General features: G+C 38.8%; 1 protein-coding gene across 1 annotated transcript in view; it reads right to left on the bottom strand.

Annotated features, from left to right (window-relative positions):
• Positions 1 to 20587, bottom strand: part of LOC105060457 (exocyst complex component SEC8) — a 79325-nt gene that overhangs the window by 50664 nt on the left and 8074 nt on the right. Inside the window, exons 6-14 of the mRNA XM_073260957.1 lie at positions 14462 to 14571; positions 13936 to 14106; positions 11404 to 11572; positions 11190 to 11296; positions 7915 to 8219; positions 7653 to 7819; positions 7379 to 7498; positions 7020 to 7126; positions 5985 to 6060 (exon numbers count right to left, since the gene is read on the bottom strand). Coding sequence (XP_073117058.1) covers positions 5985 to 6060; positions 7020 to 7126; positions 7379 to 7498; positions 7653 to 7819; positions 7915 to 8219; positions 11190 to 11296; positions 11404 to 11572; positions 13936 to 14106; positions 14462 to 14571 — 1332 coding nt within the window. The remainder of the gene's footprint in view (positions 1 to 5984; positions 6061 to 7019; positions 7127 to 7378; positions 7499 to 7652; positions 7820 to 7914; positions 8220 to 11189; positions 11297 to 11403; positions 11573 to 13935; positions 14107 to 14461; positions 14572 to 20587) is intronic.

Raw genomic sequence — 20587 nt, 5'->3', positions numbered from 1 at the left:
CAACAATGATGGCCTCTCTTTCCTTTCCCTCTCTCAGCCTCTCCCTTCCTCCCTCTCCCTTCTACTCCTTCCTCTCTTCTCCTCCCTCTCTCTCGCCACTTCGACAATGATGGCCTCTTGGTCCTCTCCCTCACTCTCAACCTCTCTTCCCTCTCCCTCTCCCTCCCTCTCTTTTGCTCTCTCCTTCTCCCTCTCCTCTTCAGCTCTTCCTATTTTGGTATGCACCGGCATGGCACAATATGAATATGTACCATTCCAAATCAGTCACCAGTCGGTATGCCCTCAATACCAGTTCAATGAACCTTGTTATATATTGCTACTATAATACTTCTTAAATCATCTAGCATTTTCTTAGTTATTATAATTTATGAAATAGGTTGGTAAATTTTGCTCAATATCTCCCATGATTTTTCGAACCTCAATAAGAATTTCAAGCGCAATGCCTTACATTTTTGCATCTTTTCAAAGCTATCTACTTGCTTTTATGATTTGTGTGAATAGAACCTTGACGTCTCCCTTGCTATATTTTTTTTTTTTCAATAACTTTTTAGTAGAATCCTAATTTAATATTTTTTTTAGTAATGCCTCCATCTTTCTTTAATTTCCTAATCTTTTATTACCTCTCATCCTCGCTTTTAATACATCTAACTTGATCAAAAATCTTACTTTTCCTTTTCTAGTTTTAGCTACTTTTAAACTTCATTCTCACCATCTTTTCGACGCATCATATAAATAATCATATGCTACGCACTTAGCCTAATGATCCTTTTTGCATCTATCTTAGCTTCCTTATATTTAATAAGATCCTGACCTCTTTTGTTTTTACTATTGTTTAAAGTCAAATCCTTTTTGATCTAATTACCTCTATATCTTATTATTCTACTCATGATTCACTGAACCATCCCAAACCGAGCGGTTTAGGGTGAACCAAATCAAACTAGTCCTTAATTGAGATGGTTCACCATATCCAAACTGCATAAAAGGTGGTTTGAGGTTTTTCATTTCGTTTCTATCTCTAGCATTCCCTCACACTCGTCTTCCCTTCGCCGACACACCAATGCGGATCACTCCCAAGTAAGGCCTCCTATCCCCTGCGTCTCTCCCTCTCTCACCTTTCCCTCTTCTCCTTCCTCCCTCTTCCCCATGCGGTATCCTCAACACCACCATCTTCATTCTAAACTAGTCCCCGCTATCTTCGTTTCAAAATAAGGGATAAAGAGAATGAAGCAAAGGATCGTAATCAAGATATGTTGTCTCGGTACCATGCCCCTATCGGTGCCACCCTATTACTGTGTTAGTATGGGGTCAGTTCGGCGTACCAATTGTTAGTACGCCCCCACACCACGTATTGGTACTGAATAGACATAATTGGTATGCTCTATACCATCTGATTTGATATGGTACATCCTGTACCATCCCATTCAATATGGTATAACAAAACTTGATTACAATTGTGATCCTCTATTTCGATCTCTTTTTTATTTTTAAATTTTGAATTGAAGTCGACAAACCACATGCCAACCTTTAGCGAACTTGGTAAACGGTCTATCAACTTCAGCTCAAAATTTGAAAAATAAAGAAATGAGAGCCCAAAGTGTTTTTGGAACAGCATGGTATCAACCTGTACTGTAGCATACCAATCACCAACCAATATGGTTCTGAACTCCCAGTACAAGTTTGGTGATTTTTGACTCTACCACCAAGTTTTTTTTATGCATACATCTTTTTCCCTTTGACTCTCCTAAAACATCTTTAGCTATACTCTTAATAGTTGCCATTTGGTCCCAACTTTTGTTCAGCCTAGTCCTTAGATTCTAATTTTCCTCCTTTAATAATTTAGCCCTAAAAGATATAACATTTTCCCCCTTTAAATTCCACCATCTTATGTTTGGATATTTATTAGTTTCTTTTCCTTTCATCTTGCACTTACACATCTAAACTAGCAACCTATATTGTGTGGTTAAACACTCCTGTGGTATTGCCTTATAATCCTTGCATGCTGATGTCTCTTATTTCTTAATGAAAAAGTAATCTATTTGTGACAAATATGATCTATGCTTAAAGGTTATTAAGTGCTCATCTCTCTTCTTAAATCATATATTTGCAATTGCCAAAGATCTAATCTTCCATTAACTTCCATCTCCAAAATCAAACCCCCAAGTACTCACTCTATTCTTCCTTACAAGCCTATTTAGTATTTACATCGCTAGTCACCGCATTCTCCTTTCTCCTTTAGGAATACTTTGCATCAATCCAACCACTTCTTCCTAAAAATTGTTTCTCAACACTCTCCTCTACCCCTACTTGTGCATAAGCACTAATTACATTAATTATATCCTCATATAAAACTAATGTATTCGCTATTAATCCATGACTTATCCTATTTACATTTACAATTATTTTATCATTCATTTATCCGCTATTATTCCTAGTCAAATTACAGTACCATCCTTACCAACATATAATAGCTACTAAAACATCATGAGTAAAAGTTGGAGACATAATATTCAAGTACAAGTGATCCATCAAGAATTCAAGATTTTGGGAAAAGAAAATAAACTGATGCACTAAAAAGTAGGCTGCAGGTGGGATGATTTGGATCAGGAATGGGACAACCCAAACCCATAATTCGATCAAAAAATTGAACCCAAACATAGTTCAATTCCATTCAAGTTGGATCGGATTGGGTAAAATATTAATTTTATCATTCCATTGAAATTTCTACATCAAATCAGGTCAATAAAAATCATAACACACACCATAATAAATATATAAATTGATTATCTAATTATATGCAACATGTAGATATTATCAAAAACATATTCTAGATAAGATTTGATTGGTAACTCCAAATAATTATAGGTAACAGCACATATTGTTGACTAACTATATAACAACAAGAAAACAATTTTTTTATATTCAATAGGGAATTTAAAGTAAATATTATATTAGTTTGAGATTGGTTTGGCTTCAGATTAGAAACTTAGTAATCAAAATCTAATTCATACTCGAAACCACTCTCCAATATGAAGCCAGAAAATCCGAGACAGAGATCTAAATTTTTATTGGCTTTTCTTCTTTATTGCAGTCCAATCCAAGGATCAATTTTTTGGAGCAGAATGGGGGAAAATAAATGCCCAAGGTCCAAGTTTAGCAACTACATTTGCTGCTTTCTTCTTCTCAAGTGGTTGCCATTGAGCACTAGAGGTCCTGCAATTACTTATGTTTCTAGGTGGCATTTCTAACATGGTTGGATCCAAAGTTTTAAATCCCATGAGATGGAGGCGTCCCGATTTTCAATCGAAGTGGGATACCCAGCATCCCGCCCCATCTTGAAGGCCGTCCCAATCGGGCATCCCGATATACACTTGGGACACCCTTATATATATATATATATATATATATATATATATATATATGTTACTTTGAATTTATCTTGAAGTTTTACTGATGTATTTATTGTTTAAATATATTTCAACTTCAAAAGCAATATATTTATAATGGATCGATTCTATTTAATACTGTACACATCTTCAATAGATCCCAGCAAGTCTTTCTAACATAATTGCCACAAAATAGCTGGTACTAACAATATTTTGAACATTTAAAGAATCTCATTTAATCCAACTGCTTAAACAGAAGAATAGTGGGAATATCACTGGTGACTCCCGTCAGTTTCACTAAGAATAGTGGCCGGAGACTAAGCAATCCTTTGAGTCTTTCTCTCTTCCTCACACTTCTAAGGTAAGGCATGGGTGAATATGATTTGCCCGATTTATAAGAATATATAGGATAGGAATCTTGGGCTAAGCAGCACTTGACCACGCATGAATAGATGAGTGTCGAGTGTCAACCACGTGTGAGTCTTGTCAATATTTTTTTTTTTAACTCTCTTCTTCGGATGTCGGCCACATAGATTTGTCCGACAAAATTACTCCTGTGATCTCCTTTGATGGGAGTACTTCAAGAAGCTATGATGTGAATGAAGTCAGAGGCTCAAAGTCTTAAAACATGGGTACAGTATCGATACACTTGCAGGCGTGTTAGGAGTGATAGGCGCGATGTTTGAATGGAGTCATGGGCATCGATCGGAGCAGCTACGTGGGGCCTATAGGCACGATGCTCGGGCCGAAAGAAATCACAGAATCAAAGCATTTTGAAAACTGTCCTATGGACGTGATCAAATGGATGAGATCGAATGGATCCCATCGCATAACCCACAGGAGAAATCCATATCAGAGCCTGAAAGCTCCGAACCCTCTTTCCTTTCCCTACAGACCTCTCTCCTCCCTCTCGAGTCCTGATTGGCCCCAATGCTCCACGTCGGAAAATTCGACGGCCTCCCTCTTCTCTCCTCTCTCCTCCCTTCTTCCCAAACTGTCCTCCCACCGGCGTACTCTGCTCTTGGAAAACTAGAATCAAAGGGCAAACATCGTGCTCCCTCCGGCAACGATGATGACATCGACGCACTAGCAGAAAAAGAAAAAGGTCAGTACTCCATTTTCCTTCATTCTTCTCCTCCCCCACCCCGATGATGAATAAGCCATTCGAGCTTTGAAGCATCATCAGCATTTGGAAAGAAAAAGTTTGGGCATGACCAGGACAGCCATACCAACACCTCATCTGACCGGGACGAAGACAGAACAATCGAGACGAAGGCCGAAAATGCGTTTCGGGATCCCACACCCGTCCCCGACGCCAGAATCCCAAAGAAACAGGACAGGACGGCCGGGATCGCCCCCGTCCCGTTGGAACTTCAATCACTGGTTGGATCTCAACCATAGTACTTCAATTTATAATGATATCCACAAACTACCCATTTCACTAGTCCCATTTTAGAAAGGATAGAAAAGATCTGTAAGCGCCCTTTCTACTCACAAGCTAATAAAAATGTCCAATTTCCTCCTTGCTATGGAAAGGAGGAGAAAGTGAATAAAGAGCAAAGAAAACAAAGAAGGAAACAGAAAAGAGTGGAAAATAAGAAGCATGGTTTCAATTCCCAGCGAGATGTTCCCATAGACAGAATCATCCCACTATTGTCCTCATGTCTAATTGCAACGTTGTGGAACAGTGGCATGTCCTATTCCACAATCAAATTGGGACAGCCTCATCCTACAGGATTTAAAACCTTGGTAAGAAGAGGTTGTGTACAGATGGGAGTGGGGTTTGGTTAGGTCAGCACCTTTTGCAGGCCAATCATTCTTTTCTTATCAATTGGACTTCCTCAAAGGCTAAGACAATCTTCTTCTTTATTGCAAAACTCTGACTGTATGGACACTGCATGGTCCATCAAGCAAATTCCAGGTCCTTGTAGGGTTTTAAAGATAAGAGTGCAAACTAATTTACAATGTTAAGATTTAAGAATAATAGATGTTCCTGTTCCTCTTCTTATGTACCTAGATTTCCCTTTTTTAACACTTTCTGTTAGTTTTTTTCCCACTAGAGGCTTGACAAGACACCTCTAGAGTGCAATCATTTCCCACTTACTAACTTATTCAGCAAACTGATATGAAACTCCCAGATCTAGAAATGAAGAATTCAAATCTGAACCCTAAAATCAAATGTATGGTTGCAGATCCAATTCTAAGCCCTTTTGCACCACTTTTTGCAATATTATCTCAAGTCTGATTCATATTGATATCTGCATTGATTTAGACATTGCTAAGCATGAGGAATGGAGTTTCAGACCTAAGCAAAGGCTCACATCAAAAAAGTCATGGAACCTATCATGTAATTAGAATGTAAGATATACATGGAAGCTGGTCATATCGTTCTTGTAAATTGTTGATGGATAAAAGTTGAGCATCTATAGGAGAGCCCTGGTGCCAATGAGAACAAGTCACGTGGAAAAGGATTTGAGTGAACAGGGAAGCTTCCTCACATGGGACCATAATGCTTGAGAGGTAAACAGCAGCCTTGGTCACATGAGAAAAGTTTGGATAAAAGGGGCACTAAGCACACAGATCACATGACTGACTAGGTACATGAATTCCGAAGGCCACAGAAGGGCCCCATCCAGGGAAGTAACCATGAAAGAAGATGCAAGGAGCATTGGTCCAACTGTTAATGAGTCATTGGTATCAGCATAGCAGTTGCCAATCAAGAAGGGTATTCAAGCCATATTGAAGAAGGGAGAAAGGCATCAGCCAGCTCATCATCAAGAAGAACTTCTCAGTCATCTTATTCCATTGTTCATTGTAATTTGTTTTTGCTAGTAGACTAATCTGTGTTACTTTGAGATCCTGAGCTGCACTCGAGTGGGACTTCTTTTTTATCAATTTTGTTTCTTTGAATGAAAGTATGTTTCTTTCATTAAACAGTAGGCAGTGATTAGATAATTTAAGTTTATCAGGATTCAAAGTTAATTTAATCCTATCTACATTTCGTAAAAGAATCCACAATCGCATGTGACGGGCCTGATAGCTTAAGTGACCAATGAGTGATCTGACAGCTCATCAATCAACCGTCCAGTCCAACAGAAGTAAAGTTGAAACATAAATATGTTCATTATTTTTTCATACAATATGATAATCGTAAATTAGAAATGCCACATATGAAGGATGCAATATTAATTTGTGAGAATAATGAAAATAAAATATTATCATGGGTAATGCAAAAGCTTCAATATTCAAGGTGTTAGCATCTAATGGTTTCATACAAAGTTCGCCGTCTCGGTACCAACGGCCGTTTCGGCCGGCCGGCGGTATGGTTCAGTATCGTTCCATATCATACTAAACCGGCGGCGAACCGACGAAGGCACCGGACCTGAACCGAGAGAAGAAAAAGAAAGAAAGAGAGAAATAGAGAGAGAGGGAGGAAGAAAGAAAAGGAGGGGAAGGAGGGGGCGGAGCCGCCGGACAAACCCTATCAGGCGAACCGATGAGCCGCGGATGCTTTCGCGGCCCTCTGCTGGCCGCAGCGGGCCACCGTCGGCCTCCCGCGGCTCGCGCCTCCCTCCCTCTCCTCCTCTCTCTCTCTTGCACTTTCTCTCTCTTTCCCTCCCTCCTCCACCGGTATACCGTTTGAACCAGCCAAACCGTGCCGGTTCTCCGCCGGTCAATACGGGGTGTACCTGCCGGTTCGGCACGGTACAGCATTCTATGGTTTCATATAATGTTATCCATTCCTACAACACAAAAAAATTATTGTTCTTTAGTACAAAGATGTTCATTGGACTTTATTCTTCTCTTATCTCTCTCTCTCTCTCTCTTGGTGGAGAGGGTGTTGAAGTTTGCTAGTCTAAGCTTAAATAACTTGATAAATGAAGTTAATGCTAAAATCCATCAAAACTCCTGGCACTTGATAAATTGTGTACCTGTGTGTGCATAAAATGTATGGACATAAGCATGTATCTGTGTATATATGCATGCATTTTTACTTGCCTTTTTTCCTTTACAGGGGCCTTGTTTGCAAGTCTAGCTGTTTGAACAGCAGCATCTGCAGTCGCAGCTTCCGGAGTTGCTCTTAAAACTTCACATATGAGTTGTTGGCATTCGCTCTTTCTCCACAAAGAAAAGAAAAAAAGAAACCAGAAACACAATCATGAACTAATCTTGTCATTTGAAGCATGACCACGATCAACCACTTACTAAACAATATACGATCAAAATCCTTTGCCTAAGTCAACAAAGATAAAGGTGCTAATAAGCTACCTGTATGACTGTCAAGGAAAAACCCACACTAAAGCCTCCAGTAACTTGAGAAGATTCAGAGTCTGGGTTCCAGCTTGGGTCACCACTTATGGATTTAGGTGTGTTTATACTGTCACCTTGTTGAGATGATTTTGATTCCAGAAGCTCGCCAACAATAATATGGTTCTCTGATTGTATTGTAGAACCAAGATTTAGCAAGCCTGGAAAAGACATCTAATCGAACGTAGCATAAAATACAACCAATACTCTCAGAGTATCTCACCAAGTATACGAATGACAGAATCTAATATCAAGCTAAGAAGTTCGCTGGTTGCTGACTGTGCCGTGCCCATAGGTGTCATCGCTGAAGAGACTGGACTAATAGCCACTTGTGTCCCCACAGAAGACGTCCCATTCCTATGCTTCTGTTTCAGCACCTGGTAGCTATCTAACAATCCTTTCGAATAATACAAGTCAGAAGTAGCTGTTCGGGTAACCTGACTCATGCATGACCTCGATGAATTTAGTGCTGCATGTTCTTTTATTTTTGAAGTAATCACATCATGAATGGTAGATCGCAGTCTTTGACTGTTTCACATTATGAGAAAGCAAATATCATCAACAAGAGAATTATAAGTATTTAGAAATAGAACTGAAATATGACAACCTAAAATAGAAACAAAAATTTGCAGAGTTTGTTACAATCAGAATGTTATACATAATGAGCAGTCTGCTGGAGTATTATTCCTAAATACAAGCCCTGACATTTAAACATAAGCAAAACAAAATAAAGATCAAGTATAAGAAAAGCTCTACCAGAGAAATATGATGCTAACCAGTTCAAACAACAACAACAATTATATGTTACCAATTGTTCAAAACATCTCAATTCTCTTCAAGGACAAAAAAGTACAATGGTACAGAAACTACTCAAATCATTAATTTAATTCCATTAGCAAGCACAGATAGCTGCCACAAAGCACCATGCCAATTATTTCTATTTAATAAACATACAGAACTTTAAATCCCAGGCAATCAATTCCTGTATACAATCACAATTCATAACACATTATTTCTCAATGAATTGACTACAACATGCTGGCTACAGTTGAGCAATTGGCATCAAAATTTAGAAAGCCATCAGACGAGAACCAAAGAAAACATGTAGCAACCATCTGCTTGTTACATAGAAACTGTTGATGTTTTCCACAAGAAGGCATAGAGGTATGAATTGTGGTTCTGTTACAGGTGATAAAGCGAAGTAACAGAAAGTGACACTTCATGCAAAGACAGCAAATTGGATAGCAATCTCTGATGAAATATTCTAGATTATCAGCATCAGTCCAATTATTTCAACCTAGTAGGGCTGAGCACTGGTCAGGTTCGGTCGGGTTGAGAGAAAAATTTCATCCGACCGAATCCAATCAAATTGAAGAAAATTCAACCCGCTGCTAACCATTTACCATGTATAAACCTTTTGAAACCGAAGAGAACGGTTTATAACGGGTTCGGATGGGTTGTGTCGGTTTAGGCTTCAATATTGACCCAATGTTGATTTTAAGTCCAATGTTGGCCCACTTAAGCTTATTTGCTTTTTTTTTTGTCAATTTAATACAAAAAAAGCCTAAACCTTATAAGTTACAAATTTTGGACTTATTTTTGAACCTGTACAAAATAAAACAGAAAAAAAAAAAAAAAGATTTACTCATCCGAAAGCTTTTACTTCAAAATAGTCTCAAATTAATGTGCTTCCATCAACAATTCAACATTAATATTCCTATGAATCCAAATGGATGACAGAGTATTTTTAAAATGAAATATTGAAGTTTAAACGACGCCGTCCCAAAATGAAAGTGAGTTTATGAAATACTACATTGATCGGGTTCAATTTCATACGGATTAAAAGTGTAGAAACTGAATCCGATCATAAATAACCGATTTTTTACAAACCCCAACCTGATTCCGTCTGATTTATATCTTTCAACCAAGCGAAACCGATGTTTATTGGGTCGGATTGGGTGGCTTTCTTCAGGTTTCAATTATTTGCTCAGCCCTACAACCTAGGAATGGTTTGACATTCTTTATTCTATGCTAATTTAATTTTTTCTATATAAACAATGGAGCAAGGCTCGCCGACTCAAAACTAAATCCTATGTTGATCGGCTGGTGGTACAAGTCGGTACGCCCCCATATCAAACTATAACAGCCCGAACCGACATGGAAATAAGGGACAACTGGGGAGGAAAAGAGAGGGGGGATGCTAGCAGTGGCCACTGAAGGACCACAGAGGCCCTCGGAGGGCTGCTGAGGCCTTCCGAGCTCGGTGGTCCTATATGAGAGAGATTAGAGAGAAGGGGGAGGGAGAGAAATGGAAGGAGGGGAAGGTGGTGGGGAGGCCGTCGGGGGGATTTCAAGTAGCCGCCGGACAGCGAAAATCCATTCTGCAGATGCCACGGGTTCGAAACAAGGGCGACCCACTCATGTTTATCATCTTTTTTTTTAATATGATTCACCTTGAAGCCATCAAGGTTTGACTATGAAACACATTGCTGGCTTCACTGTGTATCACATTAAAAAAATACGATGAACAGAGGTGGATTGCCCCTATTTCAAATTTGCGACATCAGTGGGGTGGATTTCCACAGTCTGACGGCCACGACGCCCTCCCCGCCACCTTCCCCTCCCTCCATTTTTCTCCCTCCCCCTCTCTCTAATCTCACTCATGGAGGATCATAGAGCCCTAGAGACCTTGGTGGCCCTCTGATAGCCTCGACGGGCCACCACCGCCCTTTCCACCATCCCTCCCCTCCTCTCTTCCCCTCTTTCTTTCTCCCTCACTTCGTTTTCATCACCAGTTGACCGTCGGTACCATTCGGCATGCCCCAAACCACCCGATTTGGGACAGTTCGGCATTCCATGCAATGGAATGTGCCGCTTATTGAGGGGTTATTAGTCATCTTGCCTCAAAAAATGGCCACCTAAGCATATCATGGGTACGGGCAAGGTTATAACACAAACAGAAGAGATGCAAAAGGTTTACTCCAACGGCTGAAATATCTTATTTTCCTTCCCCTATTCCTATGGAATTTAACAACATAAATTATTGTTGCAATTTAATTGGGCAACATCATTACCTCATGGCAACATGCAATCATTCCTTTCAATGAATTCAGCGCATAGTTAAGTTGCAAGAATACCTTTTCCCTATGAACTGATGGGAATAAAAGCAAGAGAAATCAGGAAACTAGGCAATTGAGCATAAAACACTCCCATTCACCAGTGGATGATGTAGCCCTGCCCATGTGTGTGTGCGTGCACATAAGGAGACCATACAGATCATCTCAAACCATGTGGCATTCCTCTAGTTCATTATTCTTTTCCTTTCTTATTCTTTTTAAAAAGAGCATATATAGTGTTGATAATATGACCAGAAAAAAGCAATAAATGATCTAGGCAACCACCAAAGGAAATAAAAGCTAAATCTAGAAGGAACTTAACCCATGATCAACAATCCTACTTCATAGGAGATACAAAGCATGATAAATTGAGAGACAGTACCATATCATAGCACCAGCAGCTGCAACTTTGCCAAGCATACACAGGCACTCTACTAATGTATGTAAATATTTCACATGGGTAGGGGAATTGCTCTTTTTCATTGATTCCTACAATCAAAAGTGACCCTGAAATGTTCAGTTCTAACAGTGAAAACAAAATAACTAACATTATATGATATTGCAACAATTTCTTTCTTTCAGATATGTAGTCTTACAAGAAATTCATCTGGTGTGGCATATGAAAGCCATGTTGGAATTTGTCGAGAAATAGTCTTAACATGTCCATCACCAGCGTGGGCCTTCAAGGATTGAAGAACACCATCAGAGGCACCACCATCAAGTACCTCCATAGTGCTCTCATCATCATGACCATCAAATGAAGAGCTACAAATGTGCACTCAGGTTAGCAAAGCTACAGCTTAAAAGACCAAAATGTATGAAGTGTGCGTGCATGTAATGTGTGTATGTCCATATCTATTTATATATTGTCAAACTATGAGCAAGTTTTATAAGTTGATCATGCAGGTCATGCATCAGTAAAGGCATGTATTTTCTAAATTTTATAAAGTCAAAATCAAGGTTTGCCTCTTGGTACCGGACCCAATACCAGTATCATCCTATTACAATGTTGGTATGTAGTTCGATACGGTATGAAATAGCATACCGAGTGTCAGTATGGTGCGAAACAGCAAGGCAGTATGGTATGGTACGCCCTACCAGGCGGTGTGGCAGACCATGTTCAAAATAGTCAAGCCTACAAGCACAGCCAAATAAAATAACAAATAGATTACTCTAAATAGCCTAAAGAATAACTAGAGAGACAAACAAGCCAATACACCTTGTACAAAATATAGAAGCTTATATACCTCATCAATTACAAGTATGGTCAATTTGGAAGAAGAAATTTTTCAAAACTTCCTGTCTTGGATCCCATATGCATACTTCATTTCTTGAAGAGTTGCTTAATGATTTTAAGTAGAGATTGATCCTTGAATCACATCCATTTTGTCATTCATACCCTTTTGTCCTCTCTTGCAAGGATAACCCACATAAATAAGAGATTATATTGGAACTCTAAGATTATTTGAATGGATATCAGGCTTAAGTTCCCACTTCAGTATGAACACAGTCCTGGGTGTCTGTATGATCTAGAATAAACTTAAGCTCCATGAGGAACTCATGGGTTAAAGGTAAATGAATGATCTATCGAGTATTTCCAGATGCTTCTTAAGCATGGAAGCTGAATGATCATGATGGATGTGGATTAAATGTTCAAAAACAGCTTGACAATCAGAAGAGCAAATTGCATTAGTGGGGAGGTAAGCTGGCTTTGTGAAAGTGATGATTTCTGACTCTCTGTTGTACTATAAGTTCATGTCCAAGTGCATTTGATGCAGCCTTAGCAGAGTTAGGAAAACACAGATAACCTATTAGAAAAAAATAATCCAGAGGGACTGGAATTAGACAACCTTTTCAGCGGTTCTTGGATTATGGAAGAACCTTGTTTGTGTGAAACAAGATATAAGCAATCAGCTTTGTTAGAAATTGTAATATGATAGAGTTTCAAACTAATTTTTAATGCAGAGAGTGTCTCGTTCCTTTGTTTATCCTCAAATTACTCGAATTTGACTTGAATCTTCTGGAGACTGTACTGGGTTCAGACAGAGACTAGAGAGCAGGAAAAAGATGAGGAGCCCTAAGTTTAACAGGGCATGAGGACAGAATCAAAGAAGGTTCTTCTTTTACTCCTCATGCTCCACTCTCTTATATAAGAAAGTTGACTACAGAATTTGGAGGCAGGAGTAGTGTTCATCTCAATCTCATATTAGAGGTGTGGCCTGCGCCTTGAAGAACTGGAGATTTTGGTTTCGTACAAGGCACAGGATTTAGGACTATCACCCAAGAAGAAGTTCCTCATGCTGGACTTTCACCAAGAAGAGTGACAAATTATCAACAATAAATGAGATTTAAGAACAAGGAGGATATGAACCTTGCATATATCCTACTCCATTGAGATTTGACTCGAGCAATTTGCAGCAAAGTTTCAGGTCTTGGAATCTTTTTCTTGTATCTAATAGACATTTATTAAATACGATGCTAGGTATTAGTAAAAATGGCGCCTCTGAATTTTTCCTTCCTAGCAAGTTGGTATCTAGAAAACTAGCCTGGTTACCCTGATGGGCACAAAATATCAGTCTCAAGCAAGGAAAGCTGAACCGGTACCGGCCGGCATGCCGGTAACCGGCTAGTACAGTACCGTACCATATCATAATGTACTGTACCGACAATAAAAAAAATCAAAAAAAATTCCATCTACCGACACTTTAAAAAAAATGAAAACAAGACCGAACCGGTCCCTCAAACTGTACAAAACCAAGTGGTTCAGCCTGGTTCGGACCGATTCAGGCCGGTTCAGCCCTGATTCTAAAAATAGGGCCGAACCGGACCATTTCTGTGCCAGTTCGGCTGGGTTCAGGCTGAACCGGGCAGTTCGGTCCAGTTCGGCAAACCGTGGTCTCAAGATTATGTGAAGCAGTGGACATGATTCAGGGAGCTTGAATAGTATAATGACTAGGCTTCAGAGTCATCATTGATTCTTGGAGAACAGGTCATGCAGAATTAAATTTTGGAACCTGGTTCATGTTTGAAAATTACAACAATTGGCACCATTTTTTCAGGAAGATGATATGGATTTGAAAGATAATGTATCAAGCGATTGAAAAAATACATGCAGATTCAAGTCCTACCTGCCATCAACAGACCCTGGCCTAAAAGATCCATCAGGTCCACCAATGTGATTGTCGCCTTTCAATGACCTGGTTCTCCTAGATAGAGGCTGTGAACTGCTTACTGAGAGCCCAATGGCAGTGGTAGTTGGTATTTCATCATCTCTCTCAGGTATGCTCAATGTAGTTGAGCTGCACAAAAACCATCAGCATGGAAATGATATAAGAAGCATGACCAAGAAGGTAGAAATCAGAAAACTCATATATCAAAATTCACAGTGAATTGCAGAAAGAAAAAAAAATGAGTTTATATAATGTCAAATGTAGTTTTATATAGATGTAAAAAAACTTGTCTCTAACAAAAATAGTTGTCATTTAACTATGATGCGTTCCTCCAAGAAGAAGTCAGCAGGCCAAGAGGGAGACAAGAATGAGTAAGCATGTTCCTTATTCTGACAGGAATCCAGCCTCAAACTGTCCTCCAAATAACAAATGAAGAAACTGAGATTTACATCAACATCACAATAAAAAAAATGGGAAGAAATACCTGAATTCACCCTTATTGTAAAGATGATTGTGTAAATCTTCAAGAACTTTATAGAACAAAACCCCACGCAACTTTGTTAATTCAGATCGAACATCTTGAAGAGCGCCAACCTGCAAAATTTTAATCAGACATGAATGATATCTAGCTAACTTACATATCCAGGAGAAAGGAAAATTAGAGACATGAAGGGCTGGAGAGAGGGCACGGGAGCTAGTTTTGAAGAACTAGAAAATGATCACAAATAGATAGCAGGTACATGATGAATTCACAGGTCTACACACCCGGAAAAAATTAGAACCAGTAATCAAAAACCACGAAATGATCAAAAGTAGAAGCATATGTGTGAATTCATGGATGTTACACAAGAATAAATTTGCATACCCATATCTGTTATTACATATATAACAAGAACACCTTTGTGAACATTCATCATCAAACACTCAACATGCTCATGTGTGACAACATTAGAAAAAAATCAAATGTGAAAAGAAATAAGGACATATACTAGATGCGGCAGTATATTTTTGGAGAGGTTAGTGAAGATAAAGACAGTGATGATCTATTTCGTCTAATTGAGACTTGAAAAGCAAACAAAATCCATGAAATATAAAAGATGGGAATACAGATACACTATGAATAGGTCAGGTTAACTGGAGTCGAAACTAATTTCCAACTATTTCAAGAAAGTAAGCACCCCCCCCCCCAAAAAAAAAAAAAAAAACACAAAGAAAAAAGAAGGAAAAAGAGCTCTAGATAGTAGAAAACAAACCTCTTATATGACAAATAAATCATAACAATGCATCTTTGAAAAAAAAAAAAAAGGCAGCCCAGTGCATAAGGCTCCCACTGTTATAGGGTCTAAGGAGGGTCAGATATGTGCAGCCTTACTCCACATGTGGAGAGGCTATTTCTATATTTCAGATTTGTGACACCAAGTTCACAAACGGAATAACCTTACCATTGTGCAAAGGCCCCTCCTCAACAATGCATATTAAGAATCCAAAATATATATGAAAAATTGTGTGAAAAAAGAATATACTTGGGTCTTAACTCCAGTTGTGAGAGCTTGCATAGGCATGTGTTTAGTCCCATATTGGTTGTGCACTGGAGAAGATCTTCAATACTTAAACAAGGCCAAAGCTTTCAACTAACCTTTGTGGGTGAGGTCTTAGGTTATTACATATGGTATCAACGGCCCATGGCCAAACTAGGGGATTCTGCAGCACAAACCTTTTTAAGGCTACACCACGGGCCTATTGTGATACTTGTGATTAACTTTGATTGTATTTAGGTCCTTACCTTGGCAAGGACATTAGGACTTAAACGGCAAGAGTGTGTAAGAGCCCGTGCGGTATGTGTTTAATCCATCCGTTGTAAGATGCGGAGATCTTGGATACTTATACAGGGCCAAAGCTTCCAACTGGCCTTTTTGGATGAGACCCTATATGGTAACAAATGGTATCGAACTAGACTTGACCCATGGCTCATAGGACTATAGGACATTGCACATAGAGTCATAGACCATTTTGAGGCTAACCACGGGCCAATCATAATGTTTATGATGGGATTTGGCAGAGTTCGGATCCTTAGCCTAACAAGGATGCCACGCCTTAAATAGAGGGAGTATGTAAGGACCCGTATTGGCATGTATTTAGTCACACATTAATTTGGCATCAAGGATATCTTGGGTACTTATACAAGATCAAGGAGCTCAAGTAATACCTTTTGGCTAGCCTTTTTGAGTGAAGGTCCTAGGTCATTACATCAAGAAACCAAGAAAAATCTATGCTAAGTGGGAAGTATGTATTACGGACCTAGCTCTAAAAAACATGCTTGGAGAAAGGAAAGCAAAGCTAAATATCTTGAATTTCTAAAATCCTAGCTTTCAATTTTTTTAGAATAACAACTAGATATAAGCAATGCATGTTTGTGGTGAAAAAATGAAAATAAAATTTAAATTTTACATTATGTACCACCCAAAAAAAATTACTTAAATAAATAATGGTATATAATTATATACAAGATGGATTGGTATGAGAAGAAAGACTTAAAATAAAATATTACGAAATGGAGATGGAACACACTAAGTTTTATATTTGTATTGATATAAAACTTAAAATTTAAAAATTTTTAAAGAAAAAAAAGGGCCATGAAGCCCGAGGCCCGACCTAAATACCCAAGCCCGTGTAAAGACCAAGCTTGATCCTGGAAGGTTTGCCCAAAAGCCAGGCCAAGCCAGGCAAGTAGTGTTGACCTTTTGGCAAAGCCCAACCTAGCCCATGAAGAGGTCAAATCATCAACATGTGTCTTGTGGTATCACTACCCTCATGCCAATAGTAATAAAATCATAAGTAAAGTCAAGGTTTTAAACCCCATGGGACGGGACCGTCCTGATTTTTTCATAGAACGAGACGTGCCGCCATCCCACCCCGTCCCGATGCTTGGGACAAGGGATATCCCAAGACGTCCCAATCGAAATGTCGGGATGCTAGCGAGACGGCCATGTCCCAACACATGGAATGGTACCCCATCCCAGTATCCCATGGGATGTCCCGCTGGGACATGAAGCCTTGAGTAAAGCCATTAAATCTTGTCCTAGCCATTTGGGGCTGGCCTTACCTCATTCACTAAGAATTCCTATCTATGGCTACAATTGGTGTCAATTCAAACTTTTTTGACATCCTTTTTCACAACTTCCCTCCATGTTACTTGAGGTCATTCCCTACTCTTCTACATCTTCAACAAAAATTATAAAGTACTACTCTTTATCTATGCCCCCTCCTATTTTCATTGCCAATGCTCAAATCATCTCAACCAACTCTCCATCACCATTTCTGAATTTGTACAACTCTCCTACATGTCCTCTAATGTACTCATTTCTTTGACCAACCTCACACCTCCAGACTTGGGCCCTCATAGTAACAGTGGTGAAAATGAAAAAGAAGTAATATTAGATGCTTGGTTTGCCGTACCAGACTGAACCGCCCTGTACGAGGAGTACCGAGCCGAATCGGTAGTTTACCGATCCAGTTCGGACCTTTTTTTTGAAAAATTTTCCGAACCGCCCCGAACCGCTCGGTTCGATCCGGTTCACATCCATACCGCCCAAAATCGGACGGTATGGATCAGTTCGGTCCGGTTCGGTGTGAACCGAACCATACCGACATGCCCACATGAATAAAGTGGGGAGGAGAGAGGGGGGGAGGGGGGTGGGGTCGGAGATTTAAATCATTGAGTGGCTTAAGAGTTCTCTGAGAACTTCTCAGAGAACTCCCGAGGATCCGAAGTTTATGAAGGTCTCAACGAAACCGTTGAGACCTCCGAAAAATTAGAAAAAAAGGAAAAAACTCTGTCAAATTGTACGAGTGGTTCGAGGAAAGACTGATCTTTGGCCGGAGGTAAGATAATATGTTATTTTCTTAGTAAATATTTTTTTTTATTTTGTTGTTAAAAATAGAAAAAGAATGAGAAAGAATGAAAATAAGAGAAAATCATGCCAAAATCTTGTGATTTTGGTATGATTTAATTATATGTGATAGATTTTTGAAAGATCTACATATTTATTTTTTTAAAAATTAAAAAAAAAATTAAATTTTAGAGAAAAAATCAGAGTTTGGGAATCATGTTTAGAATGATTCAAGCTACTTAAATCTAATTTCAATTTTTTTTCAAATATTTGAAATAAAAAAATTATTTTTTTAATTATTTAAATTAAAAAATTTAATTATAAAATAAAAAATATATAAAAATAGTGTTATATTTTAGTTAATTTAAAAATATTATTTGAAGTATATAATATATTTATTTTGAATTTATAAGTTTTAAAATAATTATTAAAATTATTTTAAAATTATATATAATTATTTTAATTATCGTTAAACTATCGTGTTTTGTTGTACTTGCATATATTTATAAAAAAAAAAATTTAGAGTATGACATTCGTTCACTTTAATTAATCAACTATTTTATAGTATATATTTATTTATATAAAAATTATTAAAAAATTAAAAAAATAAAAAATCAATGTTAGTTTTGAAATTGAGAATAATGTTTAGAATGATTCAAAATAATTGAAATATTTGAATCTAACTTGAGATTTTTTTGAAATTCTTTTTGTAAATATTTAAATAGTAAAAAAATATTATCAAATAAAAAATATATGTAATTAGTGTTATATTACAGGTAATTCGAAATAATTAGTATTTTGTTATACTTGCAAAAATGAATAAGAAGAAAGATCCAGAGCATGACATCGGTTGGGATCATGGCGAGATGCTCTCGACTCGGCATCATTGAAGATGCAAATGGTGCAACACAGAGTTCAAAGGAGGGATGACTAGGTTGAAGCAGCATCTGACTGGTGGTTATCCTGATATGTCCATGTATCGGAAATGTCCGCAAGAGGTCCGACAATTGATGAAAAAGCACTTTGCTGATCGAAAGCAGCGAAGGAAAAGACAAAGCAGAAAAAGACCGAAGCAGACCGTCGAGCTGCAGAGCCACCTTTTTATCACTCTAGAGAGTCAGAGGATGCTTATGCTCCAGATGATGAGGAGGCACAGATTGAGGCTGTCATTCAAACGAGCTTGGCGGATCAGTACCAGCAGGAGGAGATGGCCCGGTACAGAGAGCAATTCGGACCATCATACTACGAATCAGGATCTGGATCAGCGACTGGTAGGGGAGAATTCGAGTTAAGGAGGGCTACCTCAGTCAGAGAGCCTGATGGTAGAGGAAGCAGACGCAGCATGTCTTCTTTGTTGGGAGCTTTTGGCAGTAGGAGGAGGTCCTCCAGAGATATTCCAGTAGGAGCCAACATTCAAGATTTGGATCCACATGCTTTGCTCAGCAAGGATTCAAAGCAGCAGAGAATTGACAGTATGCTGAAAAAAGATAAGAAGAAAAAATGTGGCAAGCTATTGAATCATGGTTTCATTTCAGCCATATTCCAGCAAATGCAGCAGCCAATCCTTACTACCGATCTGCTATTTCAGCCATAGAGGCTGCCGGCCAGGGTGTAGATCTTCCAGGACCTAAGAACATCTATGGTCAGCTTCTTAACAGCAATAAGGAGGATCTGTAGAGATGGATTGCTTCTTACAAAAATAAATGGCCTACATACGGTCTGACAGTGATGTGTGATGGTTGGACAGATCCTACTAGGCGGAGCATCATTAATTTTTTGACATACTGTGATGAAAAAATATTTTTTCACAAATCAATCGATGCTTCAGATAAGATGCACGATGCCACATATATCCTTGGTCTGATGGAGGAGGTGATTGATTCAGTGGGTGAGCAGCATGTAGTGCAGGTCATCACAGATAACGGACCACAATATAAGGCTGTCGGAGAGTTGCTGATGGAGCAGCGACCGCAGATATACTGGATCCCATGTGCTGCACATTGCATTGATCTTATATTGATGGATATCGAAAAGATTCGCAGGGTGCAGCAGGTAGTGGAGATTGCCCAGACCATTACTAAATTCATCTACAACCACACATGGGTTCTTTCATTGATGCGGACGTATACTGGAGGGGAGATCTTACGATCGGATATCACACGGTTTGCTACCAACTACATAGCACTTGATAATCTTCTTCAGAAGAAAACAGCCCTACGTCAGATGTTTGTCAGTGCCAAGTGGCAGGAAAGCAGATATGCGAGGGCCGGCACTGATGGAAGTCATATGGAGAACTTGATGACGAGTCAGTCATTTTGGCAGCGGGCTGAGAAGATAGTGAAAGCTATCAAGCCTTTATATGAGGTGCTTCACGCCGTGGACAGCGAGAGATATCCCCAGATGGACTTCCTATATTACATGATGGAGAAGGCAAAGAAACAGATCAGTGAGAATGATCCCGAGCATGCTCAAAAATTCATTAACATTATTGAGCGCCGTTGGGACTATCAGATGGGCAGAGATTTGCATCTAGTTGGTAAGTTTGGATTCAAGAATGTTTTAAAATATTTTTTTAAAGCATGAAAATAAAATTATGCTTAATCAGTCTTGAAATTTATCTGCAGCTTATTACTTAAATCTGATATTTCAATATACTATTTCGGGGATAGATATGGATAGCGAGCTTCTTGCTGCTCTTCGCAATGTCATATATAAGATGG

Source organism: Elaeis guineensis, chromosome 7, assembly GCF_000442705.2.
Source record: "Elaeis guineensis isolate ETL-2024a chromosome 7, EG11, whole genome shotgun sequence".
In the NCBI taxonomy this organism is placed as follows: domain Eukaryota; kingdom Viridiplantae; phylum Streptophyta; class Magnoliopsida; order Arecales; family Arecaceae; genus Elaeis; species Elaeis guineensis.
This window is presented reverse-complemented; position numbering and strand designations above follow the sequence as displayed.